At 38.5% G+C, this 22,063-nt stretch overlaps 1 protein-coding gene across 8 annotated transcripts in view; it reads right to left on the bottom strand.

Annotated features, from left to right (window-relative positions):
- The window catches only part of NUBPL (NUBP iron-sulfur cluster assembly factor, mitochondrial), a 78,790-nt gene extending 57,564 nt beyond the window's left edge, over positions 1 to 21,226 (bottom strand). For 2 of the 8 annotated variants that reach the window (XM_088167261.1, XM_088167262.1), the window contains exons 1-4: positions 21,071 to 21,212; positions 20,040 to 20,187; positions 14,948 to 14,982; positions 4,217 to 4,307 (exon numbers count right to left, since the gene is read on the bottom strand). In XM_088167261.1, coding sequence (XP_088023387.1) covers positions 4,217 to 4,307; positions 14,948 to 14,982; positions 20,040 to 20,187; positions 21,071 to 21,211 — 415 coding nt within the window. In that variant the 5' untranslated portion in view covers position 21,212. Of the gene's footprint in view, positions 1 to 4,216; positions 4,308 to 6,262; positions 6,412 to 14,947; positions 14,983 to 20,039; positions 20,188 to 20,267; positions 20,405 to 21,070 lie in introns of those variants that run through there. The other 6 variants (XM_088167265.1, XM_088167266.1, XM_088167268.1 and 3 more) reach the window with 5 other exon arrangements.
- Between the last annotated feature and the right edge of the window lie 837 nt (positions 21,227 to 22,063).

The raw sequence follows: 22,063 nt of genomic DNA, 5'->3' as shown, positions 1-22,063 counted from the left end.
CTGCTATCACAGGCTTAAGACATAATGTAAATGTATCCCAGTGAAAAAATTCAGATGTCCATTCCTATAGTTCCTGCAATTTTATTAGATTCAATGGGGAGGCCACAAACACTGTTAGCTTTCTCTAAGAAGTTACATTTTATTCTAAATTGTGAAAATAGATGTCTACTACTGATCTTCTGAATATACTATTTTATTAAGAAATGAAAGACAATGAAGCTATCAGAAAATGGCAACAAAGCTTTCATTATAGAGTCACTTGTCATAAAGATTTACCCACCAAAATCTTCGAAACCAAACTAAATAAAGAAACTTTATCTATCTGGCAAAGTGGCAAATGCTTTCGGCAATATAAAGCTTCTTGGCCTTCCAGTTTAAATGGCAGATTTAAAAGGAAAAAAATGAAATCATGTGATTCACTAAGCCAGAAAAGTGCTTTTAAGTAAATTACTTGGCGAAATAATAGAAGTAATACTTTTGTAACTTATGCTATTAGCATTACCCTGCATATATATTTTAGTTGATGTTAATATTAATTCCATAGTTAGATAATCCTCCATTAGCTAATTCAATTCAGTGGTGAACTTATTAACCAATATTTCCCTGACCATTTAGTTAAAGTATTTTGAATGACAGCCTATTAAATGTTAGCAGACTTTTCAATGTACTACTGGTTCCAAAATTAAATTAATGTAGTATCTTCCATTTATACAGATTCCACACTAAGAATTAATTCATTTTGAATGCTTAAATTATAGCATAACCACAGTAATTTCTATTCAGAAGTAATAACTATTGCTTGGACTTATTTTGCATGGTACTGGGCATCCCTAATCCCTTTTCATGTGAGAAAAGAAACAGAAATCAAAGACTGCAAAAGTGCTCAGAACCTCCCAGGATTACTCTACAGATTCATTTTCAAATCTGTGCCTCACACTGAAGTAATCATTAGACTTTAAACATGGAGGTTTTTTTGATTGCTATGTTATGAAAAATGTCTTTAATGGATTTATTGTTATGTTGACATAGTTTATATACTTCTGTAGGACAGAACTGCCTGGGCTCTCTCAGTTGCTATGCAATATTTCTTCAAAGTTTGTTTTACTCTTGAAAATATAGTAAGAAACCAGAAGATAACACCAAACATCATGCCAAAATACAAGATTCATACATATTTTTATATCAATATATTTATATACACCTATATATACACACACCTATGACTGATCACTTCTTTGCAAGTTTATTCCATCTGTCACTCATTAAACGAATCCTTGATTAAACTTAAAGTTTCCTATGTCATTCCTATTTCACAATTACACCATCTTTGACAGTACTTCTCTTGCTGTTACTCTTCAGTTTCAACTCAATAGTTAAAAGTACACAGAGTAGTGAACAGAATCCCCAAAATACAAATTCTATCTTGTTATTCATACCAAATTACTATGTCTTTCTCAGCAGACTTGTGTCATCTGTCAAGCTTTTGAAAGATACAAATTCATTTTACTGTCTGTTAGAAAAAAAGATATGTTCTTCAAATCCTTTTATTTACTTGTACATTCCACACAGAACTAGAAAGAATTTATTTCAGTGATCAAAATGTTGGTGCTTACAAGACGTCAGCAGCAGTTTCAGTTTGGGAAATCTTCCAATTTTTTTCTATTATATTGAATTCTGCACTTCTAACAATGCTTGAAATATGTTAAGACAAAACTTACAGTGAATTCTACTGAGCTGTTTACCAGAAATATCTAGTCACTGAAACAAAACTGAGCTGGTCAATATCTGAGTGAATACAGTCTTAAGTTCTTGCATTCCTAGCAAGTTGACTTGTACAACCACAAGAAATAGACTGGGAAATTTGCTTTTTAATTTGTGGTTCAAGACATGGATTTAAATTAGGTAGGGATTGATAAAATACATTGCAAAACAACAGTTCTAAATTATCTAATCCATTTTTCAGACAGCAAGGAAAAAATGGAGAAACGAAAGTCAATGTCACATAAAAATGAAAAGACAAGATATGAACACCTCAACATAGTCTCTTTTGTGTTCATATTGCACAATGCACTTCAAATACAAAATTCATAGCAAGAAAATCTGTTACAGGAAAACACAGCCTGTGTGACATACATTCTCAATGGAGTTCAAAGTCCAAGCGAATGCAAGAATAATTCCCTTTGTATCAGGAATTCAAATCCTACTGATGATACGTGAAAAGGCTCAGTAATTTATTTATTTATCACTCAGCAGCCTTTTGACTTCAAAAGATACAACAAAAATTCAACAAATAAAACTAAGTACTCTCCTTCTCTCTTAGGAATTTATCTAAATAAACCTGTATTTGTAATCTAGGTTCTTTAATGTAGGAAGTACTCAATTTGACAGCTATCTGTATAAGCACATGCAATGCATCAGTATATGGAAATGTATTATTTTTTCTTTATCCAGAGCACAAGGCATAATCATAGGGAGACAGAATTCTAATTATATAAGAAATACTAAGTTTGCCACATTAAGTTGTCAGAGGCTTACACTGCAAGCTTAATAACAAACCTTTAAAGATACCGCCACTCTTTCATTCTGCATGCTTTATACCAGGTGAGAACATATAGATCAACAACCATAATACCCATATATACATGCACAAATTAAGATGAGTTAAAGAACATCCTACAATAACACTAAAATAGATACAGAGGGATGGAGCACCTCTCCTATGATGAAACTGAGAGCATGAGGGCTGTTTAGCCTAGAGAAAGGAAGGCTCCAGGGAGACCTTATGAAGCCTTTTAGTATTTAGAGGGGACTTGTAAGAAAGATGGGGACAAACTTTTTAGCAGGGCCTGTTGCAATAGGACAAGAGGTAATGGTTTTAAGTCAGAAGAGGGTAGGTTCACACTATCTATCAGGAAGAAATTTTTTACAATGAAGCTGATGAAATGCTGAAACAAGTTGCCAAGAGTAGTGGTAGACACAAAACGCTCAAGACTGGGAGCTCTGAGCAACCTAATCCTGCTCATTGCAGGAGGGTTGGACTAAATGACCTTCAAAGGTTCCTTTCAACCCAAACCTTTCTATGATAAAAAAAAGAGAGGTTATGGCATGAAAAGAAGCAGAAGGAATATTTAACTTCCTTTTTACCAAGCAATTGCTGCCCACAAATATTACAGTTGATTACTTCACTGAAGCCCTTTTATGTCCTGATTTGAACTGGTAGATATCCTTGATCCCTCCCTGACAAGACATATGGCCAGTCTGTACTTTCTTTAGAAGGATCTGAGTAAGTTTTAATGCACTGACCAGCTGCTACAGTGTGCAATTAGTTCTGTATGTAGTTACATATTTTTAGGTTTTTTACTTACATGCACTCTCTCACAGGATAATCAAAGTAAAGTATTAAAAAACCTGTATCACCCCAGTGTCCTTATCACCCTAAAAAACCACGCTACCTTACACTCAAACATTGTATGAAGAGGGTACAAGATAAAGCCATTCTTCACTTTCATCCTTGGTCAGCCTGGGTGACAGCTAAATTTCTGAAAGGCAAACACACTTAATGGGATCTTTCTACTTCGGGTCACCTTATTTCTCTGAAGACTGCTCTACCTGAATTTATGTTTCCCCAGAATTCTTCCTAGCAGAAGGAAAATTAGGAGTTTTGTCTACTGTCTTCACCTTCTGGTAGTGACCACCACTGTGTTCCTAAATGCACAATTTCAAACACAAATGAGTGAAGTGGCATGTCACATTTGGCTGAAGAAAGATCAAACAGAATCATTTTAATGACATTTCATACAAGCTACTGTAATGATCCCTCTCTTACTGTTTTTAGTGTCTCCCTAGATTAGTGGGTTTTGTTCTTTAACTGAAAGTCATCTACTGTAGGATACTATATAATAATTTTAAAACTACTGATAAATAACCTTCCCTTCCAGAGTCTCTTGTAAAAATCCATTAGACTGCATGGACCAAGATTATCAAAAAACAGAACTCTAAATATGCTCCTAGTTGTATAAAGTAAGTAAAAGTAAAAAAGTAAAAATAAATAAATAAATAAATAAATAAATAAATAGAAAGTAAGAATAAATAAATGCATACTCAGTCTTTATCTTCTGTTAGCATCCTTTCTGTGCCACACCAAGGAAGCACCCATGAGTGGAGCATGCTCACCCCTGTACAGAAAAAAACAGCATGAAAAATCCCTTCCACTTACTTGGTGTTAATTCTGGGTTTCCTTTTAGGTTCATCATCTTTGGAATTGAAGGTCCATATATGTCTGCATCAAGTAAACCAACTTCTTTTGTCTGTGGAAGAACAAAAGAAGGAATTGTCAAAATGTCTTAATTTCTGCATTATTAGCTGAACAAAATGCAATACTACTTAAAGAAATAAAAATAAGATCTTGATTTGAGACATCATTTGTCACTGTTTCCCTTCTTTCTAAACAGCAATGTCTACAAGTTGGGTCAGTCACCTTTACAATTTTTATGGATTCTCCATAAAGAGAATTCTCACTTGTACAGTTTCCTACCTAAAGTGTAGACCACAGACTTTATATTAACAAGCATTACAAGCAACATTCTCTCTACTCCATGTATTTTTATACAGAACTAACACCTTAACTTTTTAAACAAGGCACAAAAAAAAACCGCACAAGAAAGAAACCACAAAAACAAAACAAAAAAAAGGCAAAACAAAACAGGTTTGTAAGGATATGCAAATGAATGCAATTTAAATCATACCAGCGATTACAAAGAATGTGAAACACTAAAAACTATTTTTATCTTCCATTTAAGTGGCCAGAGTACACTTTTGCAGACATCTTGAAGTTACTGAAATGCAAGTCTTTGAAGCTAATTAAGCAGGCATAACATTTTAATCAAATACATTTACACAAAAGTATGCTAAAAATCGGTTTATTCAACTACATATGGTACATTAGGCAATAAACTTTAAATAAAAATTATTTCAACTATGTAGTCTAGACTACAAAACTCCTTTCTATATTCTTTTTTTAATAGATACACATACATATTTTATGGAAATTAAACTATTTTTCCTACAGATGGGAAGATACAGTACCAATTACCAAGTTCTGCAAATTAAGTAGTAAAGAGCAAGCCCTTTAAAGTGCTGAATGTCAAGTTTCTCTAATACAGAAGGCTAACTGTATTCAACATTTTGCAAAATTGCAAGCAAGTATGTTTAAGAGCTTGTTTGAAAGGTTAAAGCAGCAAGAGGAGCCTTTCCAACAATGCCAAATCAGACTTCCACTGTCAGTGTTTCAAAGTGTGTACTTCATTTTTCAGATTATGCTTTCCTAATTTTGTATCTTATATTTAAACATTTTGTTATCACAATTTTGATGGGAAAGACAGATAAGTTTAAAAAAAGCATTATCATATTTGATCTGCTAAGTACTTTGAAAAATAAGTTTTTACTGCAAAAATCAACCAAATTTGGATTCAGTTATTCTATATATACTTCTCATTACCAAAACAGAACAAAGGATATGTAATTATATAGGTTATTTAATTTCGATTTTTTTAACACTTTCTTTGTAATGTCTTGTGAAAACTATTCAACAAAAGTTCAGGAGTTACTGTAAGAAATTCTTCTTTTTGCCTACTATTGAAAGCTGCAATTCCAAAAATATTGAAAAGACACATCTTTATGTTAAAGACATGGAAAACACTATTAGAGCTTCTTTGTTGTTGTACAAAAATTTTAACAGATTAGAAAGATTCATGACTCAGTCCCTTTATCTGTGTCGCAGCTAATCAAAGTCATCAAAACATCATCTGCAGGCCATCCCACCAAATTCCTACCAAAACAAAAGCAAGTAATTGCTGAAAAACCTACAGTGTTTTAAACCTGATGACATACTTCCCCTGAATTTTTGAGGACTTTCCCCCTCATGCAAGGATTGCGACTATTGATTGACTTAACGATCTCACAACTCACCGGGGTTTCATTTCCAGCCCAAAGAGACTAAACATTTAAGATGAATTAAATTAATTAGAATGGTTTTAGGAGTTCATGGACATAATCAGGTATTCACCACTCCAGGGCACTTATTTCTAGGAGTCAGCAGCACTGCGTCTACTATATCTATATTATCCAACCTAAGTGTACAGAATTTCCTGAAGAATACATCCACACTGGAGAAAAACATCCTAGAGGACTTTACAAATTCAGCTACTACTTTAAACTACCAAGCTAATACAATACACCTGATTGTTTCTCTAAAGAAACTTACACGCTTCTTCCAAAGTGAGAAAAGTGCCTGTTTCTGAGATGCACTCTTTTTGTTCATGGATATGACTCAATAAATTTTTTGTCTTCAAACAGAAGAATAATTAACAGATCCTCAAGTTTCCGAAGTTCATGTTAACAGAAGCACGAGTGTTCCTGTAAGCACAGCGCTTTCTACAGGATTATAAGAAAAAGGTCTTTCAGAAATCTTTAAATCACTGACAGAATCTCACTTAAGATAGCCTAAGGCAGAGGGTTTTTCTTCATCAAGCAATTCAACATATTAGGTAGAGTTCACATCACCTAGAAGCAGCAGCTTATATAGAAAGCATTGGCCCAGTAAGCTATGGTTTTCTTTCTCCCAACTATCTCTGCTTTTGCAGGATGTAAACATCCCAAGAATGCCAATAACCCTTTACCCAATGTTTAATTATCTCAGAAAAATATTATGGCAGCTACCGAGAGATTTTCTAAGACATGCACAGTACAGTCCAGATAATTTCTTCCAGCATTTACAATGTTTTAAATCCCCAAGAGAAGAAATAATATGCACACACCTGGATGCTACCACATGACACTGTTAATCAGAATTACCAGATACATCCCATGCTGGGTGAAAAATTATCCAAATGCATGAGTTACAATAATTTAAAAATTAAAATAAATTTTAATAAATTGTTTTTTCTCCCATACAATCCACACCTCATAAAACAGCATATCTTTCAAAGCACTGATGTATTAAAACAAATCCTAAGAAAACATATATAACAACACACAAGATAAAAAAAAATCTGGGCAGAAGGAATAGATTATGGGGAATCAAAAGCACAACCAAAAAGACAACATAGGAAAAAAGGAGAGGAAAAAGCTGTAAGAATCCTGTTATGTCCTCTGACATTATTTTGATATGCAGATACTTCTCACACCAATGATGCATCTTTTTTTCTTAAGTAATACTCATTACACAGACAGAAATGCAATACTTAAAGCACACCCAAGCACATAGAAGTCCCCCTGCTACTAAGCGTTTTTCAGAGCACAGCACATGCCACTGCTACAGCATCCCTTGGCACTTTGGCAAGAAAAAGATTCAGAAAATGCAACTCCATCATCTCCTTATGGCTGTATTTTCTCCTTATAAACATAGTTCTCTCCTGTGCTATTAAACAAATAGCATTCCATCTCTCCAGATGGCATAGCCATAACCAAGTTCAAAACAGCTGTTCTCAAGTTAACATTTGTCCTTTTCCTTTCATCTGCCCAGCTGTGAAAGAAAGTTTGAATCAATCTTCAACTTACTACACTTGGCAAATATTTTCTTGAGATTTTTATTTGGTTGCCTTACTGCAAGTTCTGCAGCTTAAGCTCTAAAGATGCAAGTGACAATGTAACCATTCCCATACGATTTAATCACATCACTGGAAGTGACTTCAAAAAAAAAATACAAACACATGCAGTATCATTGACCTCTTCATGCAGCATAAGATCCTTATCAAAATTCCATCAGGCAGAGACCATGAAATTAGAAATAAGCCTATTGTCCCACATGAAAATACAGAAGTACTCCCATGTCAGCAAAAGCTATACTTAAAAACTCACAAATGTTCACATTTACCTTCTTATCAATGCTTTTAAGGTTCCCCCACCATAGGTAAACAGTCTCTGGCACAGGCTAACTACTGCTAGGATTTGCTATTTCTGCAGTATTGGTCCCGTCATTGTCTGGTGACTGGTGACCTCAAGAACACAAAAATTTTACAGAATAAAAAATACTCTAACTCCTCTTCATCTTCTACATTTACATCATTGACTAATTCTTTCTACTTCACTATCATTAATCTTCTCAGCAAAATTTTAATTTGCCCATTAGACCTCTCTAAAGATTTGTGACAAACATTCTTCATGAGGTACTGTAAGTTAGATAATCACTGCAGGTCTTAACCCATTAAAAATACAGTGAAGTCTTCATTCTAATTTAGAAACTTCTCTCACCTACACAAAGGATCAAAAACTAGTTTTCACAGTCACCAGGTACAGTCTATATTTACAAGAAAACTAAATACTACATCAATAGACAAAGGAGATATTCTTGCAGATATCCTTGAGAGCTGAGAATTCTACAGCTTCATTTTGTGCAAGGTACAAATTACAGGCACAGATAACCTCACTAAAAAGATCCTTTCCTTTACCTTCTCTGGCAAGATTCTCTACATAATTAAATTTCAGCTTAGTCCTTGAACCTGGCCACTGCCTCGTGAGTAACAAGAGATTTGGAAGACAGCAGTATTGTAAATTAATGATTTTCAAGCTCTGAACTTAGTTGTAATTCTTTTGGGGGAAAAAACTAAAATGAAATTGTTGAAGGCCAAAGTCCTGGCAAAGGTCATGTGAAAAAACGAATAAATTTTGCCTCCTTTTCTTTTCCTTATGCAAATTAGAAAGTATTCAATTGCTATTATATTTGTTCTCTTAGGTGGGCAAATATTGCTGTATATAATCCTTGTTCAGGTGGCATAAATTAATGCTAATGACAAAGTGATCCATATCTTTCCTCTTTTTAGCTCTTTGAGCAGATCCTTAAGAACGATTTTGTCCCTTCCTACACTTTCTTTATGCAGATTCCCTTTTCTGTTTTTCAGAGAATATTAACTATGAAATCAATTATATTTTCCAGTAACAAATTTTCAACCAAATGCAACCAGTTTCATTCACATATCACAAAGGACCCGTCCACACAATTTTACATGCAGCAGAGAATCTGGTGATATTTTTTCCAAGTTGCCAAATGCTTTACTGAGGAATAGACCTGACTAAAGACTTCATACCAACAGAGAGAAAATAAGAATAACAAAAAGAAGAGTTCACAAAAAGTTTCTATAAATAGCTGTTAATCAACATAGCCTATGTTACTGCTAAACATCCAAAGACTCTTTGACTAATTTCATTTTTGCTCATTTTTTCTGAGACTTTTTCCCATACTTGGTAGCGCTTATGTATCCCCACTGGATGCTACTAGATATTATTTTACTTTGAAGTAAACTCTGCCAACCACCAGAGTTCCCTGGTGTTTAGCCTGGGAGGGATAAAGGCACAGGATAATGAGCTGTTATTGCACTATATAGTGAAGAATTTCCTACACTAGAAGTGCTCCCAATATTCAGCAGCTGTAGTCCATTCCAAAGACAGAAATTCCAGCTTTGCTAAGTGAAGGTGCCAGTTACTTTAAACCTGGTACTCTTAATCCACCACCACGACTCTCAATTTACCCTTTTAATGTAATTATAGACTTAGAGCTAATCCCAAAGTGCAAGCAGCAACACATAGGACAAAAGGGAACTTCAAAATCGGGATAGCCTATGGATTCCTCATTTGACATACTGACACAATGAATAGCCATCTTTTAATCCTTAATTCTCTAACTCTTTCAGCTGCACACTATTTAAGTGCCTAGCTGTAAATTGGATTAAAGCCAAAACTGTACCACTGCAGTTTCTCCACTCTATTCTAGAAATGCAAACTTCCTTTAAACACTCAGTCTGCTGCTGGTTTAAAAGCCCTTTTCCTTTATATGAAGTGTTTCCAATTTTTTGCCAGCCAGAGGACTTCTCCAGTGCTTCTTTTCCAGCCTGCAGTAGCTCCTACTCAATGTTCTTAATCGTGTACCAGTAACTCACCCTTGTTTGGCCTTTCTGCACATTATCCAGCCTGCTGAAAAAAAAAATTCGATACAGAACCATTTGAAAAATAAATTACCAAAACAGAATCCCCAGCATTACCACATGTCTACAAGATGCCTCTTCACTTTCAGCATGTCAAATTATTATAAAAAAGGTCCACCTTTCACATCAGTCTCTCTGGTATCAGCCCTGGCCTTTCAATGACTTGAAGACTAAGGTTACAGCTATTTAACTTCAAACCAAACAAACAAAAAGGAAATTTTCTTCAAATTAAGCATAAAGCTATCTATATGCTATGATTTAAGTACTATATTTTAGGAGGTCTATGTTAAAATGCATTTTTGTTCATTTTTTATTTGAAAAACAGCCAAATTTTAAAAGTTTTATCTCATTTTTAATTGATCTAGAAGCTAAACTATCATTGCAAATAAAGCAAATCAATTCTAATTGGCATGTCCAGCTTCACTGAAACTTTTCAGCACTAAGAAATATTAAGCCCTTAAGAAGTATTAAGACCTTAACTATAGTGACTTAAGTCTTCTGATTCTCTATGAGACAGAGTTAGAGATGAGTTAAAGATGCCTAGAAATCAAACCCAACAATTATAACAGCTGCATAGGAAGAAGCCAAAACAAGTCAAAACTTGCCTTCATGCTATGATTACTCAGTGAAGGATCCCCATTATCGTCTGAATTCTTTTAGATTTATTTGTCTTCCCACATGGAATTTTTTCCTTACCACCAAGAAATGTATATGCATTGTAAAGTCATCTATGCATGTGGCAGTCATATATTATCCTGTAGACAAATGGTTTAAGTACACAAGCCAAATATAAATAAATAAATAAAAGGAAAAAAAAAAAAAAGCTGGAATGTAATAAAAGTAAGAAAGCAATCAGGGGTGGCTTTTGGGTAGTTTCAGAATGTGTCGGTTTTGATTAAATACATGGTTTGAAGAAATTAAAATGAATTTTATTATCACAGTAGTGAGTTCACACGAAGAGTCGGCTGCTATCAACATCACTGCCATGCTGCAACTGACTCCATAGCCATGAGCCGTGTCCTCGCCGCCGATGTTCACACCGCTCGGCCATGCGGGCGCGATTCCCGGCTCCCGCAGCAGAGCGGGCGCGGAGCTCCGGGACGGGCGGGCCGTGGAGCGAGCGGGCGCGGAGCTCCGGGACAGGCCGGCCGTGGAGAGAACGGGCGCGGAGCTCCGGGACGGGCCGGCCGTGGAGCGAGCCCTCCCCGCCCTCAGCGTCCGCGGGCCGCGCGCCCCCTGCCGGGCCACAGCCGCCATGGCCGCCCTGCGCAGCCACCGCGGGCTCGGCTCGGGACAACAGGGAAATCGCTCCCCCGCTTCATAATCGCCCTTCGAGCATTTCACATCTTAGTCCTGGTCTGCACGACACAGCCACTCCCTGGCGCAGGGCTACGCTAGAATATGGAAAATTGCTGCCCTTCACCACGTGCCCCCAGTACTGCAGGCAGACGCCACTTGCTTATGCATAAATGCTAACTTGGTCCATATGGTTTTACTTCTTGCTCCTCTGTCCTTCGCAGCACAAAAAACCATTTCATCGTATAGTGCAAATGTAAATCTTCCCGAAAGAAAAGGCGAGCCAAAGGAAATCTGACTGGGGAGCTTTGCCTCACAGTGACAGCACAAGCATGCAGCCTCCCAACTGGATTTGTGCCATCCTTAGTCATGCACAGCTGGTGTTTGCTCACTAAAATACTCTGTTCATAAACAAGCAATCCCTACCCTATTATTGCTGCCATCTATTAATTCAACTTGTTTCTACTATAATAAATTGTCTCTGGCCAGGCAGCTTTCATAAATAGTCATTCTAGTCTGAATATGAATTGTCCTGGCATAAAACCCAAAAATTCTTCCCAAGTGCTCCTAGGGGAGCACAACTGACTGCTGGTACATCAAAAGAATGAAAAGAATCAGCTGTCAAACTAAGCAAGCAATTAACAATAGGACACAAGGGTAAAACCTGAAGTTATTTCTTAACACAAAAAAGAACACTGTATAGATTTACAGGCCTTGTTACAGGCCCAAGAGCTTATATATTTCTTAACTGAAATCTACAAGAGGTAACCCAGGGTACCAAAAAAACTAATATTCTAGGAAGGAATAAGAGGCTGCCCTGCTTGTCTTCCCTGGCTCTGAATCAAAAAACAAAACCAACCAACCAACAAAAAGGGGGAAAAAAACCCTACTCTGTCTTGGACATGGTATCTAGGCATCTAAATGAATTCTGTCTTGAATTATTTACTCTGTAACCATGAGGTAAAAATATGCAAAGCAGACTGAGCACCAGCATGCAAGACTTTGAACTCTGAAGTTCTAATCCCGGCTCTGCCAACAACGCTGTGCAACCGTGACAATGTCCAAGGCTCTGTTGATGCCTCAGTATTCCAGACCATCACTAAAATAACTGAAAAAGCTTCCATTACAGCTTTCCATTAAAGAAAAAATTTAAAATACATATATCAGTAGAAACAGTGGGGTTTTCGTTTTGTTTTTTAACTACAGAATGTAGATTTTTACAAGATAGAAGGATGTTTTCTTTTATCAAGAGAACGAAAAATCTTTTATGCTTTGACTATTAATCTTCTAAATTATGATACACCAAACAACAATAAGATGGCACAGCTGTTACTGAAAGCAGCAAGAATCTACTCTAATCCAATCTCCTCTGAGAGGACAACATCTTTCACAGACCCCACTCACCAAAGACAGTTGTTTTCAATAGTCTGTAACTGTTTTATCTTAGAAAAAGAAGACCAGTTACAAGCATAGAACTTGTAACACAGACTAATAAAGGACACACAGACCTTTATAGTCATGGTGACCTATTTTCCTCCACAAGTTTTTCTTTCCAAGTTCAAGATCAGTTTCTAGAAATTTGTATTTTGTTTGTAAGAGACATAAGGACCATTAATGAAGTTGCAGGGGGCTCCTGAAGCGCTGGTGTACCAACAATCATTACTGCTTCTTCTGAAAGAGATGAACTTACAATAGCAATGAAGGAAACAAAAACCATGGCAAGGTGAGGCACAATCAGTAGTTACTAGATGTAAAATAAAGGCAACTATTGCTGCATACCTGAGGACAAAGAAATGCACTATAAAATACAGCAGAAGGCACCAATGGACTCTGAAAAACAACCTCCTTTTTTACTTCATTCATCATTACAAAACTGAAAATTGCAATGATTTCTAGAAATCTGAGTACCGGACAGTTACAGCCTGGAAGAAGGTCACAGAGATTCTCATTTCAAAACCTTTCACACAATTAATGAACTGAAATCAATGTGAGTACACAAATGAACAAACCAGCAACTTCAAGCCCAAAGGTTAAACATAAACACGATGCACGTCATCATTTCTTAAGGAAAATAAACCACAGAAGAAAAAAAAAATATTAATGCGTGAACAAACAAGACAGTTGTTTATTTAATCCACCTTAATTTCATACTTCCTAACTTGAAACTACATCAATGCACAATTTCACAACAGTAACAGCTTGCTAACACAATTCACAGCTATTTCATCAGTTTCAGCTGCTCTTCATTGATTTACATCCACCAGATGCTGGCCTCCAAATTCACATACCACCACATAATTTTAACATCACAACTCCTAATAAAGGGCATAATCCCCAAACTTGTGTATGTCAGAATTACTAAGAGATATTTTATCTAAATATATATATATGTTTTTTGAATGCATAAAACTGCATGTTTCAGAAGTATCAGACACCATCTTAAAAGCTGGTACAGAAAGTTATGTGTAATTGGTTAACATGGTTTCCATGGAGCTACTCAAACCATCCCACAACACAGATCACATTACAGACTGATATTTGTTTTGCAAAAGTATTAGAGCAAATGCCATGTTTTAAAGTTGATTAGAAGGAACCATTTAAGCAGTTTTGCTTTTCAAGATGACAGATTTTTCTCTGAGATCCAATTATTCCAACAGCCTATTTAAAACACAGAATTAAAGACTGTGAAATAACAAGATCAGATGCCATCATAAACACTACATATTTCATATAACAGCTTTAAACACTCTTCTTATTAAGTGTGAGTGAGTTTATGGAAATATTTTTAAATCTTTCACAAAATTCCTCCAGGCAGCTTGCAGACTGCATGTAGTCCTCACTCCTTCTACCTGTTGTTTTTTGTTTTACTTGTCTTTTACTAGAAGAAGATGCTATATTTGCCTGATTAAAGTATTTGAGGATACTGTGTATTTAACGTTTTATGAGGAAAAAGCCTGCATTATACACCCTCCCATTGCAAAGGAGGCTTGCTTCTGAGTTTATCTGTGTGGCAATAATGTGCACAATGGAACTACTCCCAGTCTACAGCAGCAGGTGGACATAATGAACACCTGTAGTTTTTATTCTTGAATGGTTCCTACCATCTATTTATAGTCCAGGCAACAGTTTTAGTAATACTGAGCTGGGAAATCACTCAAAAAAATTGTATTTCCATGCTTTTGGGAAGATACATAGTTTTTGAGGTTTTTTTGCCTTAGCTGTTTATAAAGTATTTTTATACGTAATTTCTCCAGAATCAGTAAATCTGTGGAGCTATTAAAAAACTGGTTTAGACACTATTCAGCACTAACTCCCATTTTTTTCAAGTCAGTGCTCTGAAATGATAGATTTTAGTTATTTATTAAGTGTCTCCAACCAGCAGAAGCATTCTCTATGGTATCTACATATCCTTCCAGAATTGCAGTTCAACTCGGTGACATACCAGGGAAAGGACAGAGCCAATCCCAGAAGCAAGACGAGATCTACTAAGTTATTCATGGTACTGATAAAATATAAACAAACTGACGGAAACTCAAAAGCCTATCAAAAACAAATTAGAAATTAACTAAATAAATACATTAATTATATTAAATGTATGTGACTGCCTGCAGCAGTAACCATTTTATTTATGACACACATTTCACATTAAGGCTGATAATTAAATGCTCACCTACCGAATCATTTGCTGCTAGGGCGAGGGCTATATTTACTGTAAGAAAGAAGAGGAAAAACAAAAAGATTAAGTGCAGGCAAACTTAATTCCTAAATATTGAGAATGTTATAACTGCTCACAAGAGAAAATATAAATACATCACATTTATTTAATAATTACATCATCATCTCAGTTCCTTGCATCTCTACAATATTTGCAGTTTAAGTGGCAGTGGCACCTACATTTCAGTCTGTGTTGGTTAACCAGCAAACAAACTCAAGCTTATCTGCAAAAACTTGCAGAATTTCAGTTTCTACATTGCAAAATAAAAATACAGTATTTTGCCAAAGAATAACATTAAGAAAAACATTTGGAAGCATCCACTTTTGAAAGTGGACATCATACTATAAAACTAAATTAACCCTACCATCAGTAACCTTTACCACACTCTCTAGAGTTCTTTCATAAAACTATAAATTATCCTCCCAAATTTGTTCTAAATCAGGACAATGGCTCACCAGCTTCAGTTATGCTGGGAGACCTCCTAGAAGTTTTGGTATAAACAAATACCAATTTTTATAATCCAAGAAAAAAAAAAACACACAAGAAAAAAATCCAACACACACAGCCCTTTCTTGGGTAATATCTTTGTTTTCCTTTACGTGTTGCTGTATGTCACTCTTTCAAGAAAAGTAAGCTGCAATCAGCCTTGTTCTGCTGGAAGAATACAAAAGTTCTGAAAAGCAGCTGGGGAGCCAGACTCCTGTCTTGAAGAACTTAACATCAAGAAAGCTAAGTTCCTTCAAACAAAACAGTCAGTGGGTTGACAAGGACAACAAGGCACACAGCCTCTTTCCTCCTAAGCTAACAAAGAGCATAGATTTTGTTCTTCAATTTGATATTTAAACAGATGCTCAATTAACCACTCCCTGAATCAGAGGAAAATTCACCATCTGAAACCTGAAGAAGGGAGACAAAGACTTTCTTAAAATCACTATACACATCTATCATCTTAAACAGCTTTCATGCTTGAAAATTAAAATATGATTCACAATGCTTCTTCAATAAGGGATATTTGACTACTGAAGGGAAAGAAGGGAGATGGTGGAAACAACAGAGCATGTAAACCTACGGTTTTCAGCTGAGTATCTAGTGGAATACTTAGTTTTGAACCCCAGCTGAATCTTGCATTCTCTTGTTTTTGTATTACTGCCAGTTCCAAGAGGGCATAAACATGCAGAATAGGACCTAACCTGAGCCTGAACATTCATACTGGCCTTAATTAAGTTCTCATAACCAGCAATGCAGGACATCAAGGCAATACATGCCAGAAATTCTATACAACTTCACAGCAAGCTCCAAGAAAAGCCACTAAGGTCTCTCTAGCCATGCTAAACCTGCTAACCAGTATAAGGAATGATGCACAGGGAGATCAGAGTTCCTCTAATCCAACCTGAACCTCCAGTTAGTCTCATCTAAACTAAACGTCCCCTGACACAGCTTCAATGGCAAAAAGCAGAGTCAGGAGAAAGGCTGGATTTTAGGAAAAGGTTCCTCACTCAGAGAAGTGCACCACCCTGATAGAGTTAAAGAAGCTTTTGGACAACACTCTCAGGCACATGATGTGACTCCTGGGGATGTTCCTGTGCAGGGCCAGGAGTGGGACTTGATGATCCTTGTGGGTCCCTTCCAAGTCAGCACAATCAGTGATTCTATGACTCCAGTCCTCTTGAAATCAGTACAAGTACGGGAAGGTTTATTAGTTCGTAACTTCAAACTTTTTAACTTCCAAATCCAAACTGGTCCCAGGAATAAACAGCACAGCTGAACTCTCTCAACACTCAGCTAACAATACAAATAAAAGGTCTTGGTCCAAAATCAGAGAAGTAAAAAGCCAGCTGTGTGTCTGTATCTGACATGGTTAATACATATCATCAATAAAATACCTACAGATAATTTAGATGAACTTTGGAAGGAAACTTTCAATACCTACATCTCAATGTAAGAGCCATTTAGAAATAGAGTTTATGAGAATATTTTAACATATAAAGAAGACCCAAAATCAAAAAAGCTTCAATAATAGTACATCCTACATGCAGAATAAAAGTATGCAAGAGGGAAAAAAAAGTTAAAATGCAGTTAATACGACTGAGATAGAGTCAACACATGGTCCAATGTATCACCTTCCCTGAGCAATAATGAAAAATCTCAGCCTCTTAGTCTTCGTTAAAAATGTCTGAAGGTCCATGTAGTCAGTTTTTGTATTTTCCTGAACTATCAGGATTAGCAGAATGTGAGCAAGAACACCAGCCTTTAATTTTGTTCTACTTCCACAGCTGATAATAAGATTTTCAATAAATTAGAAATTTCCCCTCTTTCAAGACTACTTTTTGACTTCTTTTCACATCAGGATCAGTTTTCTTCAGTACTCTCATCTTTAGGGTAGTGGATGAACAGATGAGCAAGAATTAAAAATAAACAAACAAGCAGAAAAAAAAAACAACTCAGACTTTGGACAGATGTGGTAAATATAGGAGAATGCCATTTAAAGACAGAAACTTGACAGGAAAGTGACAGGGGACACAGCAAGCAAACAAAGCAATATATTAGACAAATAGAAACAACAAGAAACAATCAAAGTATTTAAACACGCATTGAAAAATATTGTTCTGGTAACATAATTTCTTCTAATCATTGACTGCACTGATTTCACAAGATCAAAAAGCACTGGAAGCAACAGACACTACAACAAGGAAGCAACGTGCAATAAACAGAATGAGTTATTCAACAAGTTAGGGAATGACCCTGACAAACTTGAGCAGAATGCAGACACTCTTTTCCTGAAAAGGAGATCCAGAGCAACTGAAACAAAACTGTACTGGAGAAAACAAAGAAAAAAAAGCCCTGACAGGCCTTCTGACATAGGCACAAGAGTGATATTTTCTGTGGTGCTTTAGGAAACAGAGGTGCTAGTCTCCATTCTTTTCAATTCCTGCTCTCAAAATGGATCAGAAGAAGTTATCTAAAATTATATTGTTCATCTGAACCATGAAATTTATCCTCATTGTAATAACCAAGAATATAAATTTCCTTCTCGATATTAAGAATTGAAACATTCACTTAAAAAGGCTGTCCATTATAGATACATGAAAATGCTTCATTTACATTTCCAATATCTTATTTAATGCTTGTTGAACCCTGATATTTTATTTTTAAATGCATAGGAATGAACTCACAGCTCTAAACCTTATTTATATATGTGTTACATTTTATGTAGAAATTGCACACAGATGGCCAGTTACAATAACTTAAATTGAGCTGTTTGCTTGCAGACACGAGGAGAATAATCTGAATTTACTCATCAAATTATGTTCATTTTGTAAACTGTCAATTGATGAACAGGTATTTGGTATTTTTAGTAAACTGCTACAAGCAATGTATTATAATGACATACCTTCTGATGGTTAAGAAACACAAGTTTTAATTGTTTTGCACGTCTTTGTACAGGTAGGTGTACCCTATGTATAGGATAGATAGCAGACAAATAGGAAAAAAAATTCCACTTTTTTAAGATCAGTTACTTTTAGTACAGATATCATGTTAATCTGTTCTAGAAATTATTAGACAATCAGTCTGTTTCAAGCATGGCTGAAATACAAACCCCAAAATTATACATTAAGATCAATATCCATGTGTTATTCACAACACATGGAGATGAACAGCAGACATCCTTCAACTAAAGGATGACTCTTCTCTGGTCTAGATGCTGAGATCTTTAAATAAATTTCTAACACTTTACAGAGATCTTTTCAAAGAAGTTTACTTCCAGTGTCATAGAATCATAGAATGGTTTGGGATGGAAGGGACCCTAAGGTTGACCCAGCTCCAAACCCCTGCCATGGACAGGGACACCTTCCACTAGATAAGGTTGTACAAAACCCCATCTAACCTGGCCTTGAACACTTCCAGGGATGGGACAACCACCCTTTGTCCGGGCAACCCGTTCCAGTGCTTCACCACTGACACAGTATAGGATTTCTTCCTAGTCTTCATCTCTCCACTTCTACTTTAGAACTATTCATCCTCGTCCTATCTGCCCACATAAAAAGTCATGCTCCTTCCTTTGTGTAAGCCCCTCTCATGTAGTGGAAGTTTCTCTGACTCCCCAAAGTCTTCTCCAGGCTAAACAACCCCAACTCTCTGAGCCTGTCTTCACAGCACAGGTGTTCCAGCCCTCTGATCATCTTGTTGGACACACTCTCACAGGTCCTTCTTATGCTGGGGGACCCAGATCTGGACACAATGCAGCCATCCAGCCAATCCCTAATCCACCAAGTGGTCCATCCATCAACTCCCAGTCTCTCCAGTTCAGAGACAAGGATGTCATGCAGGATAGTGCCAAATGCTTTGGTCAATAACACCACTCACTCTTCCCTCATCCACCATCACTGTAAGAAGGACACCACATTTGTTGGCACAACAAATATTTTTCCATTCTGTCATTTTTTTAAGTTCAAGTCAATTTCTGCAGTAGTGGTAACCCACGTACTATCCCATTCTATCACCTAGGAACAGGTGGTAGAGAAAAAATTAGAGAAAAATTAATTCAAAACCTAATGATGGAGTTGAGAGAAGAGTTCAAGGTGCTCTGATTAAATTGTATTGTTTATAAGTACTGTTTCACTTTTTCTTAATAAAACATCTACATAAGTAGTTGAGAAAATTGAACAGAGTCCTGATCTTGAAACTTCCTAAATACTAGTATCCTCTACAGAAAGGCACTGTACAGGCACATCTAAGTCGCCAGGGAAGGAGGAACATTGTCACTGCACTAGCATATGATCCCCTTCACCTCAGCCTACATCACCTCTTAAGATGTCCCACTGTCTCAGGACAGCACTGCACTATTACATAGATGTAATTTCAAAGCTCAATTCACACTTAAGTTAAAGCCAAGATTTCTGTATCCAAGTAGATTCTCAATGGCTGGAATGGGACTTGACAGAAGTGTTATGCAATCCAATTATAAGGGTGACACAAGCACCTAAATATTCCAATACAAAATACTAGAAAACGTGCAAAGGAAATGATTAATAATAAAAATGAAACCTTACCTGCTGTTGTTGATTTTCCAACTCCCCCTTTTCCAGAAGCCACAACCACCACCTGCTTAACTCCTTCTATGGGCTTCTGCTTGGGCAGCCCTCGTGACAGGATCCGAGCACGTCTGTCCCTCAGAGCATCATCCCCAGAGCTTGAGGACTAACAAAACCAAAAAGCAAGTGAATGCATGTGCACCAACCTGCAGTTTTCGCAGAGAAAGCTGACGGGAAGAAACCTACCTGCACACTGAGAAATTTTCACTACTTGTCTAAAAAACCATTCTGTACAGTGGCTCTCCCAAACGGAGTCTGGTTCACAGGCAGGCAAGGCCGACGTAAAATAACGCCAGTCACACGGCTTTTGACAAACACTTAAATATGACTGATCTTAACAGTCAAAGAAAAAAAACTGTGTTGAAATAAACCAAAACACTGCTTAAAAGTGGGAAGCTTTATGAAACAGACTAGACTTGGCGGTCCTTCGGCTACAGTTGTTTGATACAATAAAAATACAGCAGCGGCGAAGTAGCCGGAACCCGAGGTGCTGAGGCAGGCGCTGCCGGACAGGGCTGTCCGAGGGCTGTCCCTGCCCTGAGCCGCGCCGCAGGCTCCGCACGGCTGCGGGTGCGCTGGAGCGCGCCCCGCTCCGCTGGCCCTGCCGCACAAGAACCACACGCGGAGCCCCACGGCTGGACGGACGGAGCAGCGGAGCCGAGCATCCCGGCAGGCAGCGTCCCACCTGCTCCCGGCTGGCACATCGGAACAGCCGCTGCGCTCAGCGCCGCGTACTGCTCCCACGGAGCTCACGCATCTTCCTCTCCCGGCCCGCCCCTGCCCCGGACCGGCTCCGCCGACAACACCTGCAGCGACCGCATCCCCTCCCGCAGGGACGCTGCTGCTGAACCGGCTGCTGCAGGACACGGCCCGTCAGGGCACCCGCGCACGGACAGACCGCCCCGCCTGCCGCCCGCACGGCACTCCCGCAAGCACAGGGACAGCCCATCCCGGAGCTCGCCCGCCCGTTCCGCTCCCGCCTCACTCACCGCGGAGCCGGCGGACGGAGCGGCGCAAGCGGCGGGCGCGCAGCCCGGGCCGCCCCGCCGCGCAGCCAGAGCCCTCCCGCCGCCGGCGCCGGGCAGGAGGCGGGCGGCGCGCAGCGCCCAGCGCCACGCAGCGCCTCCCATGCCCGCGGCCGCCCTGGGCGCGCAGAGATGGCGCCGTGCGGCCGCGCCTCGGCCCGCCCCCCGCGCCGCTCCGCCCGCCCGCCTCTGCCCCTCCGGCGGGGCTGGCGCTGGGTGAGCCCCGGGGGCAGCGCGCCGCTTGCCGGAGCTGGGGGTGCGGCGCCGAGAGGGCCGCGGCTCCGGAGCTGCGGAAAGCGACCCGCGCCCTCCCGCCGAGCGGTGGCACTGGGAAGCAGCAGCACGGAGAGCAGATCCCTGCCCCGTCTGCCAAGGGAGAAGCACATGCATTGGAAACTGCCTCGGGCTAATTCCTCATTGTGCTGTAATTGTCCCCGCAGAGGCTCGTTCTGGCGCTCTCTGCAGTGCTCCTTCGGCTCGTCGGTGCCTTCTCAATTCTCATCTTGGCCCGCAAAATGGTTGAGCAAGAGCTTGGTCCTGTCTTGGTTTGTGTCCTCTACAAATACAATAGACAGATCCCATTTCCTCCTTTGGATCACTACGTAAAAGAACAAAGGGACCTGTAGCCGAGTCAGATGCCGCTTGTTTGGTGGGAGTTTTTGCTTATTTTGATTTGGATTTTTTGGTTTTTTTTTTTTTTTTTTTTTAATAATACTAAAGCACAGAATCACGGAATTAGTCAAGTTGGAAGGCCACCACCGTGGATCATTTGGTCCAGCCTCCCTGCTCGAACAAGGTCATTCTAGAGCACATGGCATAAGATTGCATCCTTAAATATTTCCAGTGAGGGAGACTCCACAGCCTCTCTCTGCAATCTGTTCCAGTGCTCGGTCACTTGCACAGTAAAGAAGTTCTTCCTCACATTCAGGTAGAATGTGCATCAGTTTCTACCCATTG

The sequence above is a fragment of the Sturnus vulgaris genome, chromosome 6 (assembly GCF_052056855.1).
Source record: "Sturnus vulgaris isolate bStuVul1 chromosome 6, bStuVul1.hap1, whole genome shotgun sequence".
Lineage (NCBI taxonomy): Eukaryota > Metazoa > Chordata > Aves > Passeriformes > Sturnidae > Sturnus > Sturnus vulgaris.
Note: the sequence above shows the minus strand (reverse complement) of the source record. Positions and strands in the feature narration are given on the sequence as shown.